The sequence below is a fragment of the Felis catus genome, chromosome C2 (assembly GCF_018350175.1).
Source record: "Felis catus isolate Fca126 chromosome C2, F.catus_Fca126_mat1.0, whole genome shotgun sequence".
Classification (NCBI taxonomy): Eukaryota; Metazoa; Chordata; class Mammalia; order Carnivora; family Felidae; genus Felis; species Felis catus.
Genome location: NC_058376.1, coordinates 110009782 through 110024894, shown reverse-complemented (window position 1 = coordinate 110024894; position 15113 = coordinate 110009782). Strand labels below are relative to the sequence as shown.

The 15113-nt window shown below is 34.8% G+C and overlaps 1 protein-coding gene across 1 annotated transcript in view; it reads right to left on the bottom strand.

Moving 5' to 3' along the window:
- DHX36 (DEAH-box helicase 36) overlaps window positions 1-15113 on the bottom strand; it is a 51004-nt gene that overhangs the window by 3589 nt on the left and 32302 nt on the right. Inside the window, exons 17-24 of the mRNA XM_003991984.6 lie at window positions 14479-14577; window positions 10157-10330; window positions 9904-9990; window positions 8776-8859; window positions 6183-6282; window positions 6000-6090; window positions 1193-1313; window positions 160-312 (exon numbers count right to left, since the gene is read on the bottom strand). Coding sequence (XP_003992033.1) covers window positions 160-312; window positions 1193-1313; window positions 6000-6090; window positions 6183-6282; window positions 8776-8859; window positions 9904-9990; window positions 10157-10330; window positions 14479-14577 — 909 coding nt within the window. The remainder of the gene's footprint in view (window positions 1-159; window positions 313-1192; window positions 1314-5999; window positions 6091-6182; window positions 6283-8775; window positions 8860-9903; window positions 9991-10156; window positions 10331-14478; window positions 14578-15113) is intronic.

The following is a 15113-nucleotide window of genomic DNA, read 5'->3' as shown; positions in this document are numbered from 1 at the left end:
AACAATTCTGAGAAACTGCATCAATTTCTCAACACCATTTGCTCTGTTCAAATAGAGCAAGAAATGTTGAATGCAACATATATAACACTTGGGACAAAACCGCAAGATCACATGCTAACTTGCCTGCAGATTCAAAGACAATCATGTAAAGTCAGTCACCTTAACAAGATGGGCAATTCTTGCTGGAGACTGAAAGACAATCCATTCATCTACGGCAATAGTTTCCTGATCATTATCCTTCTGGATGGAAATATCACCTCCAAAGAACAAGAGACAGTATGGGGAAACCTCTGTGCAGTCATACAAGTATATCTGTAATGAGAATTAAAGCAAACTAAAATGCTCAGGAGTCTGAAAGATTATTGCCACATTAATTCACTGCCACCAGTACTAATGATATTAGTGCTTTCCTTCTAAATCATGTGTTATCCTGCTAGTGTGATTACTGAAACTAATTTTGAGAATGTATCATTTTAAACTAGCCAGTCTTCATTAATCCAGAGAACACAGTTTTATATTTGTTTCAATTCAAATAGCACTGTTCTTTAAAAAAAATATTTCCTGAGTGACACAATGAAAACACTAATGTATCTGAAATTATTTTTATCTATATATAAACAGAATCTCACTCAATGTTCTGACCAATACTTGATACATTGAAATATCAGCAAAACTCTTTGTATGGTGCAAACCCCTATACCCGAGAATGCCAGTATTTATTCAAAACAGGCTCTGAAGGAAAACTATGCAAAGCAAGTAACTGTCCCAATTAAATAAAATACAAAGATCCATCGTGATAGACCTGCTGCACATTAAAAATATAGATTATTTTCTTCAAAGAGTTATAATTCGGGGCGCCTGGGTGGCTCAGTCACTTAAATGTCCAGCTCAGGTCATGATCTCAACAGTTCATGGGATTGAGTCCTTCCACACCCCACAGCTACCACCTCCTAGCAGGCTCACAATGACAGGGCTGAGCATACTTGGGATTCTCTCTCTCTCTGCCCCTCCCCCACGCATGCATTTTCTCTCTCTCAAAATATATAAATAAACATTAAAAAGGAAAAGCCTTAATTCATGTCAGAAGAAAAATTTTCAGAAGAAAACAAATTTTGTTCATAATTGTGAGAAATACGCAACTGTAAAAAAGATCGATGTTCAAGGTGCATGATTATGTTAAATATTCACTTACGCTACTTGTTCTCATCTTCAGGTGATAGATAAGCCAGTTGTAGTGAAATTCTGTTTGCTCCACATTAACAGATTTAGGATGAATAGCAACTAGCCCATCAGTTTTTGTGTAAACTTTGACCCTTTAAAAAAAGTTAAAATGCAATTTGTTAGACAAATTCTAGGAGATCCAAACCAATCCCAGAATCTAAAAAAAAATTCCACAGGTGAGTTAACTTTTTGTTACATAAATTTACAAATTTGTATTTGTGAACAGAATTTTAACAAACATGGAAAAATATCAGTTAAATATGAATAACCACATGACAAACTCTTTTCTCGCAGGTGTAATTACTGAACATCTTAGGTGAGGAAATATCCCTTAATTCTGTTATTCACACTATACTACTAAAAAAACTAAGAATAAAATAAATATCTGAAATAATTCTAAGGTGTTCAGACCAAGAGAATAGGGTATACATTTTACCATCAATCACAATACTGACAATACCCTTAATTTCCAAAATAACTTTGTAAAATGAACAATTATGGGGACCCTGGGTGGCTCAGTCGGTTAAGCATCTAACTTTTAATAAGGATCTCAGCTCAGGTCATGACCTCATGTTTATGGGATTGAGTGCTGAGTTGGGCTCTATGCTGACCCTATGGAGCCTGTGTGGGATTCTCTCTTTGCCTTTCCCTCTACTTGTGTGCGAGCGTGCATCCTCTCTCACTCTCTCTCAAAATAAACATTTTTAAAAAATAAAGAATTTCATAGGTTACACACCCAGATGAATATAAAATAAAAAATTAAGAATTTTTTTTAAAAGGGATTTTTAGCTACAACTTATTTTTAAAAACCTATCCTAAAATGTTATCAATGGTTTCTTATTCATTCAAATCCCCCAATTTCAGAATGGGAATACTTGGAATAAATGTATTTTTTTTAAATATGAAATTTATTGTCAAATTGGTTTCCATACAACACTCAGTGCTCATCCCACAGGTGCCCTCCTCAACGCCCATCACCCACTTTCCCCTCCCTCCCCACCCCCATCACCCCTCCTTTATTCTCAGTTTTTTAATTTTTTTTTTTCATGTTTTTATTTATTTTTGAGGCAGAGAGACAGAGCATGAGCAGGGGAGAAGCAGAGAGAGAGGGAGACACAGAATCCGAAACAGGCTCCAGCCTCTGAGCTGTCAGCACAGAGCCCGACGCAGGGCTTGAACTCACAGACTGTGAGATCATGACCCGAGCCGAAGTCGGACGCTTAACCAACTGAGCCACCCAGGCGCCCCTTATTCTCATTTTTTTTTCAATATATGAAGTTTATTGTCAAATTGGTTTCCATACAACACCCAGTGCTCATCCCAAAAGGTGCCATTCTCAATACCCATCACCCACCCTCCCCTCCCTCCCACCCCCCATCAACCCTCAGTTTGTTCTCAGTTTTTAAGAGTCTCTTATGCTTTGGCTCTCTTCCACTTTGACCTCTTTTTTTTTTTTTTTTCCTTCCCCTCCCCCATGGGTTTCTGTTAAGTTTCTCAGGATCCACATAAGAGTGAAAACATATGGTATCTGTCTTTCTCTGTATGACTTATTTCACTTAGCATAACACTCTCCAATTCCATCCGCGTTGCTACAAAAGGCCATATTTCATTCTTTCTCACTGCCAAGCAGTATTCCATTGTGTATATAAACCACAATTTCTTTATCCATTCATCAGCTGATGGACGTTTAGGCTCTTTCCATAATTTGGCTATTGTTTAAAGTGCTGCTATAAACATCGGGGTACAAGTGCCCCTATGCATCAGCACTCCTGTATCCCTTGGGTAAATTCTTAGCAGTGCTATTGCTGGGTCATAGGGTAGATCTATTTTTAATTTTCTGAGGAACCTCCACACTGTTTTCCAGAGTGGCTGCACCACTCTGCATTCCCACCAACAGTGCAAAAGGGTTCCCATTTCTCCACATCCTTTCCAGCATCTATAGTCTCCTGATTTGTTCATTTTAGCATTCCCACCAACAGTGCAAAAGGGTTCCCATTTCTCCACATCCTTTCCAGCATCTATAGTCTCCTGATTTGTTCATTTTAGCCACTCTGACTGGCGTGAGGTGGTATCTCAGTGTGGTTTTGATTTGGATTTCCCTGATGAGGAGGGACGTTGAGCATCTTTTCATGTGCCTGTTGGCCATCTGGATGTCTTCTTTAGAGAAGTGTCTAATTCATGTTTTCTGCCCATTTCTTCACTGGATTGTTTTTTGCGTGTGGAGTTTGGTAAGTTCTTTATAGATTTTGGATACTAGCCCTTTGTCTGATATGTCATTTGCAAGTATCTTTTCCCATTCTGTCGGTTGCCTTTTAGTTTTGTTGATTGTTTCCTTTGCAATGCGGAAGCTTTTTATCTTCATGCTTCTGCACTGCAAAGGAATAAAGGTATTCTGACATAGCTCTAGTCAGTCTTTCAATTTCCAGGGTCTTTTCTTTGATAGTCATAAAAGTTTTACCTCAAAATACACGAGTCTTTAATCAATATTATTCAACATGGAGATGTCTGACAGTTTCTTTTGAAACAATCAATGGTAATTGCCTGTATTAAATGACAATATAAAGGCTCTTAATCCATTAATCCTTCCTATTTGTTTTTAAGAGTATCTTTCCATGGTTCTAGGAACTCATAATACTTCTAACCAAATTCATGAATCACAGTCATGAGTCCTTAGAATAAAATCAGAAATTATTCTTCCTCACCACAGCCTATTTAACCAATGCCACCCTATAACCCTACATCATGAAAGCAGCAGGGGTTGGCAAACTTTTTCTGTACAGGACCACACAGAAAATATTTTAGGCTTTGTAAGCCAGATGAGCTCCATCACAGCTACTCAAGTCTGCTGACAAAGCAGGAAAGCAGACACAGATAACATGTAAACGAAGAGGTGTGGCTGTTCCAATAAAAATTTATACCAACAAGATTTTGGCCAAGCATGCTAAAATTGGCTGATCCCTGGTCTAGACCAAAATAAAGCACCGATACAAACAGAACTACATTTTTTTCCGTAAATCCTTCATAGGATGGCAGAGAAATTTATAAAATGTATTTCAGAGTCTCTCTGTTAAGCTATCTGTAAAGACAAGAATGGATATTTTAAAAAACTGACAAAGTAATGATATCAAAAAAGTACCTGGTTCACTTAAAGTGTAGATAATCCAGTTACAATGATTAAAATTCATGTTATCCATAACTTTCTATGTGACAATAAGGGTTTTCAAACTCTGCATATTTGACATATTAAACTGAGTAATCCTTGTCGTGGAGGCTGTCCTGGATATTAAAGGTTTAATAGCATCTCTGGCCTCTATCTACTAGATGCTAGTAGTACTGCCCCCGCTGGAACTACCTCAAATGTCACAGTCAAATAAAATGTCCCTTGGCAGGTAAAGTCACTCCAGTTGAGAAGCACTGCCCTAAAACAATGTCTGCACTTTAATCTGTCTTTGAGATCTTGTATTTTTTCATGTTTATCATCATAGGATATCCAAACTTTTTCATTTAATGTCAGTTTATTTTGTTATTGTACAGTAACTGTTTTATATGCCTTATTTATATGAGCTTAAATGCCATTATAATATGAGAATATCAAATAATTTCCCCACTTTTTTTTTTGGACACCTATGTTCTTTACAATACACCTTTTTAAAAAACATTTGGAATTACTTCCTTAGGACACAATGCTCAAATTAACACATTCACTTATGAATCCACTGGCTAGGGACTATTTTAATGACATGACACAAGAGTCTAATGTGTCTTCATTCACACACTACTACACATCTGTGACTTAGAGTTGCTGTTTCCTCACTAGAATGAACTTATCTGCTAGGCAAAAAATATGCCTTGCAGTCTCCAATTATTCCTGAGGCTAATTATTTGTACATATATTTAAAGTTATACCTTATTACCTAAAACAGTGAAATCACCACAATTTTCATCAAAGAGGTAAATTAGAAAATTATGTGTCTTAGAAAAGAAGAAATCCTAAGAAAGTCTTCTCTAGGTAATATCCATCCATGCACTGTTTTTAAATGTTTATTTTTGAGAGAAACAGAGAGAGAGAGAGAACACAATCAGGGGAGGGGTAGAGAGAGGGAGACACAGAATCCAAAGCAGGCTCCAGGCTCTGAGCTGTCAGCAGAGAACCTGACGTGGGGTTTGAACTCACCAACTATGACATCATGACCTGAGCAGAAGTTGGACACTTAGCCGACTGAGCCACCCAGATGCCTCTGCACTGACTTTTTTTTTTTAATAGCTGGCTTACTTTCCTAATATTTACCCTAGTATTACATTTCATTAACGTTCTTTGTGAATAATGGGTGATGGGAGAGCTGACTCCAGGTAAGTGCTATGAGGGAAAGTGATGCCTGTGTTAAATAGTTTGCATTCTCTTAAATTTATTATTTTTTTTAATCTTTATTTTTTATTTTTGAGAGAGAGAGAGACAGTGCAAGCAGGGTAGGAACAGAGAGAGGGAGACCCAGAATCCCAAGCAGGCTCCAGCCTCTGAGCTGTCAGCACAGAGCCCGACATGGGGCTTGAACTGACAAACTGTGAGATAATGACCTGAGCCAAAGTCAGATGCTTAACTGACTGAGCCACCCAGGTGCCCCTGCATTCTCTTCAATTTAGATCAAAAGTAAAGAACAAGAACATGGCCCAAATATAAAGAAGAACAAGTTTAAAATATAAGCTCTGCTGCCATAAAGAGGATTTCAAAAGCTGAAGGAGACAATTACAAATAATTCATAATAATCTTCAATGCTTACATTTTTCTTTTTTTACCCAAATTTAGTCGGATTTTAGCAACTTTAGGATATAAACCAGCACAGATGACAGCTTTAATTATCTTCTCATTATCTATTGGGAGTAGGTAGAGGGGAAAAAATTAAAATACAGATACAACAAACAATGCAAAAAGCAAGCTATTTACACTGCATTTTCTTCTTTACCTGAATTTATATTAGATTTTGGATCTTTAGGATTTCTACTGCTTACAAATCCAGCTCCAAGAAGATGCTCAGCAAACTGTCCTTTCATGTTATGCAGCATCTAGGGAGCAATGATAACAAACAGAACTAGAATACCTTTCATACAGATTTTTATAGGGGCCACACAAGGTATACTCATATAAATAGCTGTAAGTTTTCCTTGCTTTATAAGACACTTGCAAAAATGTGATGTTTTAGAGCAGAGGCTGGCAGACTACAAAATTTACAAACACCTGTTTTTGTCAGTAAAGTTTTACTGAAACAAAGTCACACTCGCTCAGCTATTATTTATGGTTACTTTTACACTATAATAACAGAACTGAGTGGCTCTAACAGAGACCATATGGCCTATAAGCCTAAAATATCATCTGATTTTTTAACAGAAAAGTTTTGCCTGCTATTAAGGAATAACCACTGATGTTTTAAGTACTGCTCCATTCTGCAGAAGATTCATTAACATAATTTAAAAAATGGTTCTCCACCCCATATTTTGAAAACAAACAAAACCCCCCCAAAACAGAAAAGCATAAATAAAATAATCAACATCCATATATTTCTACTACATCCATAGTTCTACTACTGAGAATTAACTGCTGTTACATTCTGGCACAGAGGCTTAATGTCTGTTTTTTTGTTTTGTTTTGAAGAAGAATCCTAATTTGAATAAAAATGATGCATGGCTCATTATAAAGCACACAAATAATACAGGAAGTACAAATGAAATTTCCCTAACTCAGTTTAGTCAGAAGTAACCATTAACTAACTAAATAATACTGCAGACATTTACACATATATACTGACAGAAGAGTTAGGTAGAAATGCTATCCTAACAATGGGATAATGTATAAAAGCTATTTTAATACGAGTATTAAAATTAATTTGAGTTCAATTTTTTGGGGGTGCTGGATAATTTGAGTTCAATTTTAAAAAGTTAAATAGAAATAAAAATTAAACTGATGAATCTTAAATTTTCACAATCACAAAAGATAATAAAAGATCCTTTAAGCTTAAAATAAGAGATTAGGAAACGTAAAGTTGGTCTTAAGTCTATATCCCTTTTGTGAACTATGTGACTCTGACACTCTAGACCATGTCCTGGTTTTTTTATTACCATTATTTTATACTGTTCAGAATAATAACTATTCTACTCTGTTCTATTCTGTATCTTTAATTCCCAATACTGTTTTGTATTTGTTCTGTATTTAAATAATATCCACACACAACACTCATTGATTTAATAGGTACTCTCCATTTCTGAAATTCTTTTTATCTCTTAGTAGACAGCAATTCAATGTCTCTTTTTCAAGAACAGCTCATGGGTGTAGTATTTCAAATGCATTCTTGAATGCCTGTCCTCGGTCTTTATAGGTGAATTAATGTCTTGACTGGATAGAATATTCTCAACCCTTGGATTCAGTCATCTTTTCATACATGTAGTTCATTTTATTTTCTCTATTGAAGGAAATGTTCTTGCACATATCTCTGAATACAAAGTCATAATTACACCTGAATTTTCTATGGAGAGACACCTATTATCTTTATGATGGATCTGTCCTGTCTTCCTGTCTAGAAGCTTTTTACTTATTGTTTTCAATTTTTTCTTTTGTGGCTGCATCTACAAACTGTGATTACCTAGACTCTTTCTTCTATATCAATCCTTTACAGGGATATCCATTTTGTTTCCTGTAATTCTTTTGGTCATCAATGTGTCTTCTTAGGTCAGCAGTCTTTTCATCCACTCTATTATTGGTTTATTTTCTTATCTTTGTTTTATTGAATTCATATTCTTCCTAAACTGTTATTTACTATGAAGCAGTTGTACAGTATTTTCTGTTGAGATATGTTGTAATCTATTCTTTTTTGACATTGATTGTTGTAACTTTGAGAACTGTCATATTTCATTTTGTTAATGTTTGCACAGCTTTTATTAGATTTGCTAGACATGCTAGATTCTTGATTCTTTTACCCCCTTGTACATTTGTTAAATGTCCAGTACCAAGGTTCCTGCCATATCACTGGAATGTACATGTAACAGGGGAACATGAGGAATTCCTAATCTTACACTTCTCCAGTTCAGTGTAGAGTCGTTATGTCTGATGTCTATCTGTCCTGTTTATTTACGATCTCTGGTTCACAAAGGCCTCCTTTCCAGTGTTTTCTTATTAAAGATAACCTACCCAAAAGTTAAGGTAAAGATACTGTTTATTATTTTAAAGTAGATTTTAGGAGTATCAGTGAGCATTTTCAGGCTGAATCATCAAAACAGCAACTAGAAGGTGGGGGCAAAGAGTACCCAAGCTTTACTACATTTTCCTGCTGTACTCTGGAATCTTGTTTCTTTTCTTAGCCATTAACCACCTTTATGTTTATTATATTATATACCTTTGTTTTGTTGCAGTTGATTTATTTAATAAAGATTCCTTCTATTATTTTGTATAATCATTTAACTTCATATAACAAACTCACACCATTAACTTTTTTGCTGAAGATCTAACTATACAAAATGGATACGTATAAACATATTTGGGAATCATTTCAAAACATTCACCATTACCTGCAATGTGTTTGAAGACAAAAAATATTCCCAGCAATAGTCTTTTTCATATCTGAAACCACGTCGTCTAGCATCTTCCCAGCCCTATGGGGCAAAGAAATTAAAGAAAACTATTAATATTGTTCATCAAAGCAAAGATTCTTACTAGTTTATCTTTATTTTGGTAATAACTTACTCTTCTACCAATACTTCATCTTCTTTATAAACTACTCAAAGAATTTTGAAATTCACATACTATTAAAAAAAAGCACTCCCCATGATTCTAGTTGTTAAGATATACCCACTAATGAATTTCCAGACCTTTCTTCATACAAACAAGTACAAGTTATATAACAATATACTGTGTATTTTATACAAAATGCCATCATATATATTAGGTATTAATAAAAAAGAACACTCTGCTGAACAAATTCTAATGCTACTGTATTGGCATATACACAAACATATATATATATATACATATATATATATGTATATATACATATATGTATATATATATATATATACACAAAGTTATATACACAGACAAGGGAAGATGGGGAAAAAGAAAAGTTAATACTGGATGAGCTCAAAGAAAAAAAATACATAAACTTTCCCATAATACGTGGTATAAAAATGAATCTAGAGCTACAGTAAAAAGATACTATCTCTAAAAACCTAATTACATTTATTTAAATTTTGCAAATATGGGTGATAAATGTATTCCTCACATAAGCTTGACTTTTGGAAGGAGAAACGGTCTCTCTAAATAATGTGCATGATTAGCATACTCATCAAAATGTTAAATCTGAATAAGTTATAGTTTATTAATAAACAGACTAAGACTATCTTTTACGAATGTCAACACAAAGATATAAATGAATATAAAATAGATTTTTAAGATAAACTGTTAATTTGTTCTACTGTTATCAAAACACAAATACAGATTTTTTTTCCCAAAAGGGTAAATGTAATGAACTATCAAAAAATATATCATGTGCAATGTTTTTTAAATGTTCACCTAATTTTAAACACTCAGCAATTTATTCCTGATACCTATTAAATATACACATTTTAAAAAGTGAGTACGTCTATTATCAGCTTTTCACTTGAATGAACTGTCACGATCCAGAACAAGTCATTTTTTACCTCAAATGCATTCACAACTGTCAGATGGTCACTTTTGGTATCTTTTGCCAATTCTTTTCTTCTTGCATCTGCAATCTTTTCTTTGCCCTTAAGAAAGAAGAAAAAAAAAAAAGAAAAATTAGATGAAGGCCACTTAAATTGCCCTGATGGTCAAGTGAGAAAGGCATTCAAATAAAATGCTGAAAAATGGATCTCAATGAAAACTATTCTGTGAATATAAAAACGCTTAGCCTTTTATCTGTATCTTTCTTACCAATGGAATGACAAAGGGATCTTTGAAGCTGAGACTAGCAGCAATGGTGAGTACTGGGTCTAAACAACAGAAAAGAGCTCCAAAAAGAATCATTTTTCCAATGTGTGGCTCAACTGGTAATCGTGCTAAGTGGACTCCAAGGGGTGTCAATTCTTCTTGTTTATCCAAAGCATTCTGTAAAGCACGGATTTATGTTTAAAATCAACACTGTAAAGCATCCTATTCAAAGCTATTTTAGTTTGCTTTAAAATAAACAACAGGAGAGTTCTCACTCTTAGACCCAAATGCTTTAATATCGTTCGATGCTGTTTTCTTCACCAAAACAGAATTTCTGAAGTCAGCAAAGGTTAGAAACTTACATTAAAATAGACAAGTAAAATATCCACAACCTGGCCCTACTCTAAATGTTAGGAAAGAAATAAGAGAAATACCACATTAGCAAACTTTCAATTAAATAAAATCACCCCCTGGTGTTGTGGGACAAAATAAAACAAAGAAAGAAACAACTATTATATATTCGAAATATGTAATGCAAAGCTTTGATTCTGGTAGTTTAAGAGACATCAGACAGGAAGGCAAGAAATAATGGGCATATCCAGAACACTGAAAACTGGGGGTGGGATACTGCTTTGATTACCTAGGTAATTTGGTCCAATTGTCCCACTGAATATAGTTAGGAAAGCTGCTTGAAGACAATGAGGAGTTAAAAAAGAAGTATAAAAATTTTAAGTATAGAATTTGGAGAATAACAGAAGTCCAGGGAGGTGAGCCCAGAACTGGTGCTTCTTTTCCTGGTAGAAGCAACATAAATCTTCGCTGGAGAAAGTTATCATCATCTTAGGTTTCAAATTTTTATCTACAAAGAGCACTATAAATGCAATGTCCAGTACACAATTAAAATAACTAGGTACACAAAAAGATATCAACAAAAAATAAAAACCATAACCCGTATGTATCCCATCAGAAAAGACTTCTACTAAACATTTATGGTGGAAATAACCTTAATCTTACAAAAAATTCTTTCAGAGAACAGAAAAACAAAAAAAATATATAATGCTCCCTACTTGTTCTTTTGTACCTGGCATAATCTTGGTAACTAACTGGACAGGGACATTTGGAGAAAGGAAAACTACTAAATAAACTTATGCATGAGAAACCACAGGGAGGAAGAAAAAAAAAAAAAAAAAGGCAAATTGAATCCCAGCAAGTTAGATTTGTTTCAGGAATGAAAGTTGGTTTAACATTTGAAAAAAAAATCAACGTAATCCAATACACAGCAAATTAAACAAGAAAAAACCCACATCATAATCTCATGAGAGGCAGAAAAGGGATTTGACAAAATCAATTATCCATGCACAATAAAAATCTTTTAGTAAATCAGAAACTTCCTTAATTTGAGTTTCCATGAAAAAAATCTTCAACAAATACACTCAACAAATTGTTGACAGCTTTCCCTCTGAGAAAAAGAACACAAGAATGTACACTATCATAACACTTCTGCTCAAGATTGTACTATGGGTCCTAGATGATTGGAAAGGGATAAACAGAACTATTTATAGGGCCCCTAGGTGGCTTAATGGGTTAAGTGTCTGACTCCTGATTTCAATTCAAGTCATGATCTCATGATTTCGGTTTGCAAAATGGGAGCCCTGTGCTTGGGTCCACACTGACAGCAAGGAGTCTGCTTGGGATTCTCTGCCCCTTCCCCAACCAACCATCAACAAAACTAAAAAGCAACCTACAGAATGGGAGAAAATATCTGGAAATGACATATCTGATAGAGGGTTAGTATTCAAAATATATAAAGAACTTATAAAACTCAACACCCTAAAAATGAATAATCTGATTAAAAATGGGCAGAAGACATGAACAGACATTTTTCCAAAAAATATAGATGGCTAACAGACACATGAAAAGATGCTCATCACTTGTCATTAGGGAAATACAAATAGAAACCACAATGAGATATCACCTCATGCCTATCAGAATGGCTAAAATCAACACAAGAAACAAAAGGTGTTGGCGAAGATGTGGAGAAAGGGGAACCCTAATGATGCACTGTTGGTGGGAACCCAAACTGGTGTATCCACTGTGGAAAACAGCATGGCCATTCTTCAAAAAGTTAGAATTACCTTACAATCCAGCAACTGCACTACCAGGTATTCGCTCCAAGAATACAAAAATACCAATTCAAAGGGATACATGCACCCCAAATGTTTACAGCAGCACTGTCTACAATAGTTAAACTATAAAAGCAGCCCAAGTGTCCACCAACTGATGAATGGATAAAGAAGATGTGGCATGTGGCATGCATATATATATATATATATATATATATATATATATATATATATATATATATATATACTGGAATATTACTCAACTATAAAAAAGAATGAAATCTTGACATTTCCAAAGATGTGGATGGAGTATCATGCTAAGTGAAATAAGTCATTCAGAGAAAGACAAACACCTAATAATTTAACTCATACATAAAATTTAAGAAACCAAAGAGCATACAGAAAAAGAAAAACAAAAACAAAAACAAAAAATCCCAGAGAGGCAAACCAAGAAACAGACTCTTAATTACAGAGAACAGATGGTTACCAGAGGGGAGATGGGTTAAACAGGTGATGGCGATAAGGAATGCACTTGTGATGAGCACTGGGTGTCTTAAGGAAGCATCAAATCACTATATGGTACACCTGAAACTAATACTACACTGTATTTTAACTGGAATTTAAATAAAAACTTTAAAAAAGCTTTGGAATCTACTGTTGGGAGAAGGATTTGCTGGCCTTTTCATGATGCAGAAGGATTTGCATGGCCGTTTCAAGCAAACGGCTAAGTAAAGACTGGCTCTTAAATTCAGTTGGGAGAGAAGAAGCCACCCACTTGGGCTTCAGAGTCCAACTGTTCTCTGGTCATCCATCTCTACCATCAACAGTAAGTTGATTCTCTGATTGCCACCTAGCTCTATTCTATTAGACGAAATAGCAGAAAGCTCTATTCTACTAGATAAAAGCCTGGTGGGAAGACAGGTCAGCAGTAAAACTGTACTACTTCCTAAAGTACCAGGAACCTCACTAAACCTAATACAAATTCCAACAAAGACAGATAATTAACAATGCTTTTTCATTTAAATAACTCACATTAAAAGCTACTACAGTGTTCTGATGTAGGTCAAATTCTCAAAATTACCTGTATAAATGGCTTAAATAAAAATGAAATATATAAAGTACATCTTCAGAAACCTCTAACCCCACACGAATCAACAGAATTTTAGCAATGACAAAAATGTTCTATGTGCAATGTGACTAGAGATGCTGAATTTGTAATTTACTTCAAAATTCAAATTTAAATAGTCACATGTGACCAGTGGCTGCCTTATTGGAGAGGACAGCTTGAACCACTTTTTCTCTTCTCTGAGCATTACCTCACAGCGCCCTTCTCCTCACTCTGGGTACTAATTCATAGCCAGTCCTGTGACTCTTCTCAATATGGTCTTGTGCAGGGATGGCTACCAACTAAGTAGTCACTTGTTAAGTCACTGAAACTAGTTTCTCAAAACAATGATGTCACAAAAAGAAACTAAAGCAGAACAAAACAAAACAACAAAAAAAATTAAGACCAAAATGTCAGGCAGGGGGATATAAAGCTCCTTAGTATTCTTTCAAAAATACAAGAACTGCCTTCATAAGATGTCCACAGTCATTAAATTACTTGGATTTGAGAAAAGCTCTGAAAACATTATGGTAATCAGAAGAATCTAAGAAACCAACCAAATTCATCTGAAGAATGCAAATGAAGACAAAGACCAGTAAACTGAAAGATATAAAATTTTATCTAGTTTTTTTTTTTTTAAATGTTTATTTTTGAGAGAGACAGATAAAGTATGAGTGGGGAAGGGGCAGAGACAGAGAGAGGGAGGGAGACACAAAATCTGAAACAGGCTCCAGGCTCCGAGCTGTCAGCACAGAGAACAATGCGGGGCTTGAAATCCAGAACAGCGAGATCATGACCTAGGCTGAAGTCGGACGCTTAACCGAATGAGCCACCCAGGTGCCCCCAAAATTTTATCTAGTTTTAAAACAAGCCTACAATGAAAAAAATTGTGTGGAAAGGACCCAGAATAATAAGACCATCACAAAGGTATCATTTTATAACTTTCTAATTCACGTTTCATATACCAAGCCAAATTTGGCACTGTGTATTCATTGATCTACTTCATAGTAATGAGAGTAAATTTTTTAATCAGGTGGCTTACGTGCTCTAACATTATAAACCTAACTTAACATTTTGAAAAATAAAATAAAATTTACCAGTTCCATCAGGTGTTTTATGGAGAGTGACACAGCTTCATCTGATGGTGGATCCATTAACCTACTCAGAAAATAAGCAATTCCACCTAGCCTTAAAATCTGGGGGAAGACAAATATAATTAAACATATATCATATACTGACATTAACAGTTTAGTCATGCCTGTGTCAATTAATAAAGCATCAAACTTATACATGATTTTCACATTACTACTTTCTATCACCCACCAGCTTTATATTAATGAGAAAAGTAGCTGGTTAAAATCTCAACAAATAGGTTAATTTACCGATCATTTTCAAAATAAAAAGGTTGTTTCTATCAAAATACATATAAAATGCCAAAAAATGGTGAGTGGTTTATCAGACGGACAGCATCTTAAGATGTAGTAACAGTACATGTAGCTAATATTTATTTACTGAACACTTACTACATGCCAGGCAATGTTCTAAAGAATTCTATTTAAGCTTTATTTAAATAACTTGCCACTAGCTTGTCAGGGGAGTTAGGATTCAAACACAGGCAGCATGATCCTAGAGCAGTACATGATAAAATGTGTTTAATAAACATTTGAAGGAAGTTTAAAGACAGTTTACTAAAAACACACACACACGATAACAATTCTTCACTGATTAATAT